General features: G+C 39.1%; 1 protein-coding gene across 1 annotated transcript; it reads left to right on the top strand.

The window, feature by feature from the left end:
- Positions 1–337: 337 nt before the first annotated feature.
- On the top strand, positions 338–1,118 carry LOC129900402 (LOB domain-containing protein 12-like). The gene is made up of 2 exons (XM_055975361.1): positions 338–564; positions 701–1,118. The coding sequence occupies exons 1-2, from the start codon at positions 406–408 to the stop codon at positions 1,049–1,051; spliced, it is 510 nt and encodes a 169-aa protein (XP_055831336.1). The 5' UTR covers positions 338–405; the 3' UTR covers positions 1,052–1,118.
- Positions 1,119–11,782: the final 10,664 nt, after the last annotated feature.

Genomic DNA, 11,782 nt, shown 5'->3' with positions numbered 1-11,782 from the left:
AAAAAAGCTCCAAAAATTCAATTAATATGGAATAGAGTGAGTGCTAATTAAATTAATTACAACTACTATTCGTTTGTTTTAATTCACATTAATAATTCATCTCTTTCAATTTGTTTGTCTTATTTTTCTCTTTAGTTTGTTTCAAAAAGAATATTTATTTCCTTGTTGACACCTTCACATTTTCCTTACTTTTAAATCAGACAAACAAATTAAAATCGAAGGAGTAAGTAATTAAATCAATTAAAATACTATTGAACGCGGTTAGCTATCGTAGCTATAAATATATACAGATTCTTGAGTTCCATTCTCCAAAATTAACTAATTAGTGACATACTTATATAGGAGTAGTCAATTTTCTTTTGTGCTCTCTTTATTTCACTACAAGTAGTCTTTGAATATATAGAGATGGGTGCAGGAAACTCTCCATGTGCTTCATGCAAGCTGCTTAGACGCCGTTGCGCCAAGGATTGCATATTTTCTCCTTACTTCCCTTGTGATGATCCTCACAAATTTGCCATTGTTCATAAGGTCTTTGGTGCCAGCAATATCAGCAAAATGTTACAGGTAGGTCGATGATAGCGTTGATTGTAATGGACTAAATTAATTTGGTCCAACTCAATTAAATGGAAACAAATGTGCGATGCTATTAATCCAATAGTTTCCTTGATAGTAATTTCTCTCTGTTATTGCGCGCATTCAGGAGCTTCCGGTGCATGAAAGAGCGGATGCAGTGAGCAGTTTAGTGTATGAAGCAAATGCAAGAATGAGAGATCCTGTATATGGCTGTGTGGGTGCAATATCTTACTTGCAGAACCAGGTCTCCCAGTTGCAAATGCAGCTTGCAATGGCTCAAGCTGAAATACTTTGCATCCAGATGCAATCTGAGTCACCATCAGCTCCAGCTCCAGCTCCAGCTTTGCCCGTCACCCCACATGAATTAGTAACAGATGATCATGACAAGTCTTTTTTTGTATCAGATCAGTACCTCAACTTTGACTCCAGCTCCCACAAATGTTGTAATTCTCAAGACGGACTCTTTCTTTGGAGATAAAAAAAACTAAACCCCCACTTTTAGTATGCTGCCTGATTAATTTTGTTTTCATCACTTAGAATTAGTTGCACAGATTACAAGTTGGAAATAAAATGAATAAATAAATCTATATTTAGGTTTAACAGGTATGTATATCACGCTTAATTCTCATAATTTATATCGATTCAACAATATAACTCTTCACTTGTCTCTTTTAGAATATAACAATCAAACAATGTCGTATAACTCAAACAACTCCAAATTTGTTGAAGTGTACAAAACTCTATCCCAAAAAAACATTTTCCTTTAATATAAAATTACTCTCTTTTCTATAGTAAATTAATTGAAGACTCAGCTATCTCTTTCAGTTCTATACTACTCTTAAAATATAAACACAATATAATACTTCTCATCCACTTTTCATCTACTCTTTTTCCATCCATTACAACATACAAAAAACAACATTCTTTGAAAGCGAATAGTTATTTGAGTTATATAGTGGAACAATTAGTACGAGATAATAAGGAACATATATCATTGTGATTACTAACATTATAAAAAATAATAACACCACTTTATGACTATTAATTATCATACACTTTAATATTAAAATGCATTTATACACTAACGTCATTTAATATATTTACCCCTATTATAGTATTATTGTACTTTGTCTTTTTTTTTTTCTCTCATGTTTTGTCACGAGGAATAGTATTAGAGAATGGAGAGGTTTTGTTTTGTTTCTTCTACTCATCATGTGAGGCGATAGTATATATAAACAAGATAGTGTACTATTACAGTTGAATTAATTAAAAATATATATATTTAATTTGTCTGGTGAGTACTTGATTATTAAGTCAACATAGCATGTGGGAGGTGCGAAATATAATTTAACTACAGTAGTATAAGATAAAAAGGTATTTCTAAGCTATTCTTATTACTATGTCAGATTTGAATATTCAACCAATTGTGCAATGGGGAAGGGGCGGTGCCCACACATGAGAGGCAATGCAAGAGATAAAAATTGGACTCTCCTCAGTTCTCCTTCTAAGCATCAGCAACGTCAACAAATTAAAATAATTTTCCCATAAACATAGTTGTTGTTTTTTCTATTTTATTATTGTTAGTTGTTTGACTCTCGATTGATTTTTTTTTAAAAAAAATTATTACTTATAAGTCATGGTCTTGGAACAATAAAGGTAATTAAATTCGTGATCGATAAAGAGATAGAAAAAAAATGCTTTTATTATAACTGTATATCTCGCCTAATCAATTCTTTATAAGTTACAAGAAAAAAAAATATTTCCACACACTTTCATCATTATATCTTATATCTATGCCTTGTTGAAACTCTGAAATGCATTTTCAAAAGAATCAATAGAAAATTAAGAACATTGAAACTGTCACGGTCCGATGCAAAATTCCTAAGGATCGGTCTGTAGAAAAAAAAATTGAGTCAAAAAATAATCAAGACTAGAAAATCATTTTAACACAGCATATTACAATCTTCTTTGTAAGTGGCTCGTTAATTCACATGGAGGGTTCGTGGAAACGTCAACCTAACGACGAATTCAAGCTTATATATAACAGTGCCATATTAATATTATAATAATTAAGGTCTATTTGACAGCATCATTTTAATGTGGTGAATCAGCTTATTGGTTAAGGTGGGCAACTGATCTAGAAATTAGAAAAAAAGAAGCAAAGTGTCAAATTAATAAACTAAAGTGGGGGGTCATAACAAAAGGGTCCTAATTAATTAACTTTGCTCAATATGGAAGCATGCATGTCCCACTCCCAAGGTCAAGCTGCATTTCTTTTCTACGATCTCTATCAAATTCTCCTTTTATATAATTTTTATGTCGCTCCTTTAAGGCCACTTAATTTGAGTTTGTCATGTACATAGTTTTTGTACAGGATGAAATCCGGACTTGGTAGTTGGATGAATCAGAAGATGACATGTCACAATTCGAATCTGGGTCATGATGACGCCTACTATAACCCTCGAGTAGGCAAGCCAAACCCAAGTCCAACGAAAGTCAAATCTCAATCTAATTAAATAATTAATAACATAAGAAGGCGAAAGCAAAAAGAATATAACAAAAAAAAGTCGGGTCAGGGTATAGATATGTAAATAGATACAAAATATACACAAGGCTCGATAGAGACCAAAAATGACGAACTACCACTAGACCAAACCCCGAACCTGCTGTCACCTATACAGGAGCTACTAAGTATAAAAGTTGACAATATATATATAAATATACAACGCAGAACTGACTGTCCAAAATAAAAAATACAAGTCAGAGCAAAAGAGGGAATGTAGCAAGTCTCTGAACGCCGGGAGCTCACTACAATCCGAATCTGGTACCGCTACGAATAATCAGGTGCACGCTGGGCGTGGCTCAAACTGGGAGCTGCATCAAAAAGATGCAAAAGTGCAGTATGAGTACCAAAACATGGGGTACTCAGTAGGCATCATAGGCCGACCAAGCTCAGAAAGAATAAATATATTATAAGCAGCACGATAATACTAACAATAATAAGAGAAAAGCATACACTATGACTACGGGGAAAGAGGGTGCGAGAAGATCGTATAGTAGTCAAATAAATCCAACTAAGTAGAAAAATCACATTAATAATCTCAACCCGCAAGAATGTCGAAGGTGTGCATGAATATAAAGTAGTGGATATGGATCAATATTCACAAAATTAGCATGGAGCCCCCGGAATAACCCTCGAGCTCATCAATAAAAGGGTCGTCCAAAATCATACCTCGAGCTCATTAACATCGAAATAATAACCTAAAATATGTATCAACGGGCCGCCAGAAATCCACACCTCTAGCTTATCAAATGAAATAAAGTGTAGCCCAAAGTCAATAAAAGGGTCGTCCGGACTTATACCTCGAGCTCATCAACCAAGAAATACCATAAATAAAATGTCACTGGTATTTTCCTTAAATTCCTCATACTTATCCATCAATCCACGGTATTAATCTCACCATTTATTCATTCTTTAAAAAAGTTTTTAAACACCGGCGAGGTAAATCAAGACAAATAGTATGCCTAAAAAATCATATATCACTCAAGCCAAGTAAAAATTCCATCAAAGGCGCCAAATCATTAACTTGAGACTCCATTGTATTGAAAGCATGGCCTTGGGACCAACACTTCAATATCAAAGACAAACAAGACACAAGCATGATCCAAAATTTATAATAAGTAGGCAACCAAAACCAAACAAGTCAAACCACGAGATCTTAAGTTCAAACCACCTAGAAGCAAATTCTAAAGATTCTAAGCGATGCAAACAAGTCAAGATATGACCTAGACTAAGTCTCCAACGACTAAAACCCAAACTAGTCACTATAGATGATCATCAACTCCAAAATGCTAAATAGGATATAGCCACCTAAATCACCAACCTAATCACATGTTACTACTCAAAATATACAAATTCTAACCAAGCTACGTCTAACAGAAAAAAAGCATAACCTATCTCAAGCCAGAACTGCACCCGAACTGCTAAACTTGAGCCTTTCCTTTCCGGGCTGCCCTAAAACGATGTTACTCTATCAAATTATCGCCAATGATACCCATGTTACTATAATTAAAAATGGAACCAAAATTGGGTCAAAATTTGACAATGGGACACGCGCACAAAATCGAAAAACCAACTCTGTCACAAGGTCCCAACTAGTTCAAGAAACTTGTGCCCCAAAAATGAAAACATTTCGAGCACCGAAAGAGCTCAAACAACCCCACCAATTTTAAGCCCTAGATTAGCAAAAAAATACAACGAAACAACGAATTTACGGAAAACTTATGAGATTTTTAGGACCAGAAAGGGTTTCAGAACATCCCCATAAGAATTTCCAGCACACCAAAATAAAAATAATCGAAAATGGTCAAGAATTGCTCTCCAAATCACTCTTTTTCTAAGACACAAATGGGACTTAGACTGCTGAAAATAAATATTTTAATTCATGGCTGCCAATGAATTTACCCATCGCAATCATAGACCCAGGTCCGCGATCGCAAGATCCAATAAAAATGACCTTCGCATTCGCAACACTTATCTCCGCCATCACAATGACCAAAGAGTCAGTCCTTCGCGATCGCGGCCCCTGGCTCGCGAACGTGATGAATTTATTCCCTGCACCAGCAGTTCAGCTGAACTTTGGAGAAATGGAATTTTCTCCAATGGGGGTCTAAAATTCATTTGGGACCCCGCGAATGCAAATGGACCATGCTACCCAATCAGAAATGGCATTTCGAACTCAATGGTATTGACAGATTTCCCAACGGAGGTTATTTCATTGAAATATTGACCAGAGTCAAAACTTTCAAAAGAAAACATTCAAACACACAAACAACCTAAAACTCAATCCGAGAAACTCAGGAGTCAAAGCAAAGGTCGTTACAGACCAAACTTGGTATTTTGGAGCAAACCATATTGACGAAATTTTTATTCGAGTGTGTTCACTCAAAATGTTGATCGAAGTCAAACTTGGCCAAAACTTTAAAGTTAAAATGATAAATCGCACAAACTAAAAATCAAGACTCCAAAACTTAAACCAAACTTCTTTTTTGACCAAAATGGAGCTTCCAGAGTTGATAGAACCGTCAGAATTCTCATATGATGCCTGATTCTACGGATATTGACTAAAGTCAACTTTTTTAAACCTTAAGCCTCAAAAATGGCCAAACCACCTCAAAACCCAATGAACACCTTGGGGAGCGTGCCACCATCCCAAAATTACATCAGAGCTATAAAGAAGCTATGAGAAGGGGTAAAATGGTAAAAATATGCAAAAGCACAAAAATGACCTTGGAGGTCATTACAACATCCACTACTAAACGGACTTTCGTCCTCGATAGTCAAGGAAGAAAGGTACCTTGTGTCTTAAAAAGGTGAGAATATCAAGTCCGCATGTCCTGCTCAGTCTCCTACGTGGCCTTCTCGACTGGATAATAGCTCTACTAGACTTTCACCGATGGAATCTCCGTAGATCTCAACTTCTAACATGCCTGTCCAAAATAGTCACAGGCTCCTCCTCAAAGGCTAAGAACCCATCAAACTGGACCGAATCCCATTGAAGCATATGGGACTCATCTGGAATGTACCGTCGCATCATAAAAATATGGAACACAAGGTGAATACCTGAAAGTGCTAGGAGCAAGGCCAACTCATAAGCTACATCTCCTACTCGTCTCAAGATCTCAAAAGGACTGATGAACCTGGGGATAAGCTTACCCCTCCTCCCGTATCTCATCACGCCCTTCATGAGTGAAACTCGTAGGAATACTCGGTCTCCGACCATAAATTCCAAAGGCCGAACCCTCCTATCATCATAATTCTTTTGCCTACTTTGGGCCGTACGTCTCTCCTGGATCATATGAACTCTGTCTATAGAATCACGCCGTAAATCGATGCCCCAAGGTCTAACCTCAAAGGAATCAAACCAGCCCACCAAGGAACGACATCTCCTACCATACAATGCCTCAAAGGGTGCTATCTCGATTCTCGAATGATAGCTATTATTATATGAGAACTCCGCCAAAGCTAAGGATTGATCCCACTAACCCTGAAAATCAATAACACATCCCCATAGCTTGTCCTCTAAGACCTGAATAATCCTCTCTGACTAACCATCGGTTTGGGGGTAAAAGGTTGTGTTGTGCTCGACTTGGGTACCCAACTCTCTCTGAATAGACCACCAGAAATGCAAAGCAAATTGAGAACCACGATCCAAAATTATAAATATTGTCACCCCAGCAATCGGACTATCTCTCAAATGTAAATCTGAGCCAACCTCTATGCAGTATAGGTAGTCTGAACTGGTAAGAAGTGGGAAGACTTGGTCAATCAATCTACGATGACCTAACTAGAATAAAAACCTTGGAAGGTATGTGGTAAACCCACTACAAAGTCCATAGATATCCTCTCCCACTTCCACTCTGGAGTAGGTAGTCGCTGGGTCAAGCTACTTGGACTCTGATGCTCGAATTTGACCTACTGACAGTTCAAGCATCTAGCCATAAAAGCTGCAATCTGCAATGTCATGCTCCATTCCACACCACTATTAAGGTCGCGATACATCTTCGCCACATCGGGATGAATGGAATATCTAGAACAATAGCTTTCTCAAGGATGAGCCTGACTAAACCTCCAACTTTAGGAACACAGATCCGGCCCTCAATCCTCAAAATGCCCTCCGGATCTAAGGTTGCCTTCCTAGATTCTCCACTAAGTACCTTATCACGTATCACCCTCAGTTGTGGGTCCTCAAACTGCTGTGCCCGAATCTACTCCATCAAGGAAGACATAGCCTCTACACAAGCAAATACCCTACCCGTCTTAGAAATATCAAGACAAACCATTTGGTTAGACAAGGACTGAATTTCCGAAGCTAAAGGCTGCTCCTCAACATATAAGAATGCCAAACTCCCCATACTCATCGTCTTCCAACTCAAAGAATCTGCTACTATATTTGCCTTGCCTGAGTGATAAAGAATAGTGACGTCATAGTCCTTCAACAACTCCAATCGCCTGCGCTGCCTCAAATTAAGGTCTTTATGGCTGAATATGTACTGAAGAGTACGGTGTTTAGTGTAGATTCATAATGGGCTCCATACAAATAATGCCTCTAAATCTTCAATGCGAAGACTATCGCCGCCAACTCTAAATCATGCGTGGGGTAGTTCTGCTCATGCACCTTCATCTGCCTAGAAGCATATGTTATAACTCTACCCTACTACATTAGAATGCAATAACACTTAAAGCATCACAATACACTGTAAATCCCTAGTCCTCAATAAAAAAAGTAAGAATTAGAGCTGAAGTCAACAAGCTTTGAGCTTCAAAAAGCTTGTCTCACACTCGTTAGACTACTAGATGGGAACATTCTTCTGAGTCAATCTGGTCAAAGGCGCTGCAATAGAAGAGAACCTCTCTATATACCATCTGTAATACCTTGCCAACCCGATGAAACTGTGAACCTCGGTAGAAAAAGTGGGCCTAGCACAATCACAAACTGCTGTTATCTTTGTCGGATCTATCATAACCCATCCTTGGATACCATGTGCCCTAGGAATGCCATAGACTTAAGCCAAAATTCAGAATTAGTGAATTTGACATACAACTATCAATCCCATAAGGTCTGAAGTACTATCCTTAGGTGCTGCTCATGCTGCTCTCTTCTCTCGAAGTAGACTAGAATGTCATCAATGAACACAATGACAAAAAGTCTAAGTAGGGACTGAACACACGGTTCATTAAATCCATGAATGTTGCGGGGTATTACTCAACCTGAAAGACATGACTAAGAACTCATAGTGCCCGTATCGAGTCTTGAAAGTAGTCTTAGGGATATCTGACTCCTCTAATCCTCAACTGGTGATACCTTGACCTCAAGTGTATCTTAGAGAACAGTGTTGCGCCCTAAAAATGGTCAAATAAGTCATCAATCTGCGGCATTTGGTACCTATTCTTGATGGTCACCTTGTTCAGCTTCCTATAATCAATCCACATACACAAGGTACCATCTTTCTTTTTCACGAGTAGAACAGAAGCACCCTAGGGAGAAATATTAGGCCTAATAATACCCTTACTCAAGAGGTCCTAGAGTTGTACCTTAAGCTCTCTCAACTCAACTGGACCATCCGATATAGTGGAATAGAGACTAGTTGTGTACTTCGCTCAACATCAATGTCGAAATCAATATCATGCTCAAGAGGAAGGCTAGATAGATCAGTGGGAAATACATCAAGGAATTCTCGAACTACTAAACCAGAATCAATAGAAGGAGTGTCGGCACTAGTGTCATAGACATAAGCAATATAGGCTAGATACCCTTTTCCCACTAACCATTGAGCCTGAGAAAGGATATCACACTACACGGTATATGACTAGATGTATCTACCCATACGACCATAGGGATACCAAGAATACACAAGGTAACAGTCTTGGAGAAGAAATCCAAAATTGTGTGATGAGTAGACAACCAATCCATGCCTAGAATCAAGTAAAAGTCTACCAGATCTAGCATAATCAAGTTTGCTCTAGTATCATACCCCTAGATAGCCACACACAGGATCGATACACTCGATCCACTACTAAAGAATCACCTATAGCGGTAGCTACACATATAAACACATGCAATGGCTCACATAAAATATCCCATCGAGTAGCATAACGAGCAGATCTATACGAGTAAGTGGACCCCAGATTAAATAAAGCATAGGTAGGCAGATGAGAGACGGAGATCGTACATGTGATAATGGCATCTGACGTCTCCACCTACGGTCTACCCGGAAAGGCATACATATAAACACGTCCACATTTACCACCTATCTGTCCATCCTAGGGACACCCCTAGTACCCTGAGAATCACCTCTTCCACCCTGCACTCTCTCTAGTTTGCTGAACTATGGCCTTGGGGTCTAAACCTGTTGACCCTATGAACCCTGCTGGTTCTAGTATCTATGATGGATGATAGTAGGAAACTCCCTAGTAAAGTGTCCTATAACACCACACTTATAACATAACCCTCTAAATGAACCTCTATGTGATGTTCCAGCTTAACCCGAATGGCCACCATAACCTGAATACCCAAAGGTTTGACTCCGAGAAGATCAACCCAAAGTCTGACCAATTTGACCACCGGCACCTACTGATCCACCATTGGTAAGTTATACGACTGCCTAAATTGGTCTACTAGGTGGATACTACTATAGATGGACTCTACCAAAAGAACCCCTACTATGTGACTGACATCCACTAAAACTACCCTAGCAGTGAGGCCTCTTATCGCTGCCTCCATAGGCCTCACTACATATAGCCTAAGTAGTACCGACATGGTCTACATATGCAAGAACGAACAACCCGATGCTACTATCTTCTCTGTAGCAAAACTCAAAGTAACAGATAACCCTCTGACAAATCGACGTACCCGCTCCTCTTCTATCGGCATAATCATTGTAGCATGCCTTGAGAGCTTATGGAACCGAGACTCATACTCTGTGACCGTCATTGATCCATGTACCAGTGCTATGAACTCATCTCTCAGCCTCTCCCTCAAACTGCTAGGTATAAACTTTTTCAAGAAGGCCTTAGAGAACTAGGTCCATGTCATCGGTGGTGATCCCGCGGGTCTGCAGCTAAGATAGTCCTCGACCACTGCTTGACTAGTCCATCAAACTAGAAAGCAGTGTAATCAACCCCGTGGGACTCTACCAATCTGAGGTTATGCAACCTCTCCTGGCAACTAACGAGAAACTCATATGCATCCTTGCCTACGACACCTAATGACCCAGGAGGGGCCAATCTGATAAACCTCCCTAACATCTTCTGCTCCTCCGCAATCATAACCGGCCTAGCTACCATATGTTGAAAAATTATGGAAATAGACTGAATCACCAGATAGGGAGCTGTAGCAGTATAGTGTAGAACTGGGGTCGAATCATACTGTGCCCCTGCCTCACCTGAAGTTTGAGCCTTCTCTCGGACTTGGGGTCTGGATAAAGTGCTAGATAGTGTACCTGCTCGGGACATACCCTCCATGAAGCTTAGGATCTGAGCTAGAGTATCCTATAAAATTAGCGTGATGAATCCATTTGGAGGCTAGGCTGGATGCTCCTTCACCGGCTAATGCTTGAACTGCTCAACCTCTATATTTGGCTCCGACACTAGCATTGCGTCCTGAACTCTGCCCCAACCTCTGTGTCGACCTCGATCACTACCTCGAGCTGGGGCTCTATTCGTAGGCGCAGGAGGTCCTCATCTACCTCGAGTAGATCTCGTCGTAGCTATCTGAGAAAGAGTGAAACAAATAGGACATAGAGGTGTTCATCTTCATTAGTACAGGATGAGAAACAAGAATAGTGAATTAACTCCTAATAATGCCCTATAGCCTCCCTAAGATTGGATACGAACATCATCGTACCGATCCCCGGGATACTACTGGACACTTTCTCTTGGGGAACCTAAGCTATGATACCACTTTGTCACGACCCGAATTCGATCCATAACGATGCCTACTATAACCCCTGAGTAGGCAAGCCAAATCCAAGTCAAGTGGAAGTCAAACCTCAATCTAATTAAATAATTAATACCATAAGAAAGTGGAAGCAAAAAGAATATAACAAAAGAAAGGTCGGGCTAGGATATAGAAATGTAAATACGATACAAAATATACACAAGGCCCGGTAGTGACCTAAAATGACGAACTGACACTAGATCAAACCCCGGATCTGCTGTCATATATACATGAGCTACTAAGTACAAAAGTTGACTGTATATATAAATATACAAAGCAAAACTGACTGTACAAAATTCAAAATACAAGTCAAAGCAAGAGTAGGAGTGTAGCAAGTCTCTGAACGCCGGAAGCTCACCAAAATCCGAATCTGGCACCGCTATGAATGATTAGGCACACACTAGGGGTGGCTCAAACTGGGAGTTGTATCAAAAAATGCAAAAGTACAGTATGAGTACCAAAATACGAGGTACTCAGTAGGCATCATAGGCCGACCAAGCTAAGAAAGAATAAATAAATAATAAGCAGCACGATGATACTAACATTAATAAGAGAAAAGCATACACTATGAATACGGGGAAAGAGGTTGTGGGAAGATCATACAGTAGTCAAATAAATCCAACCAAGAAGGAAAATCACATTAATAATCTCAACCCGCAAAAATGTCGAAGGAGTGCATGAATATAAAGTAGTGGATATGGATCAATATT

The sequence above is a fragment of the Solanum dulcamara genome, chromosome 8, assembly GCF_947179165.1.
Source record: "Solanum dulcamara chromosome 8, daSolDulc1.2, whole genome shotgun sequence".
Lineage (NCBI taxonomy): Eukaryota > Viridiplantae > Streptophyta > Magnoliopsida > Solanales > Solanaceae > Solanum > Solanum dulcamara.
Note: the sequence above shows the minus strand (reverse complement) of the source record. Positions and strands in the feature narration are given on the sequence as shown.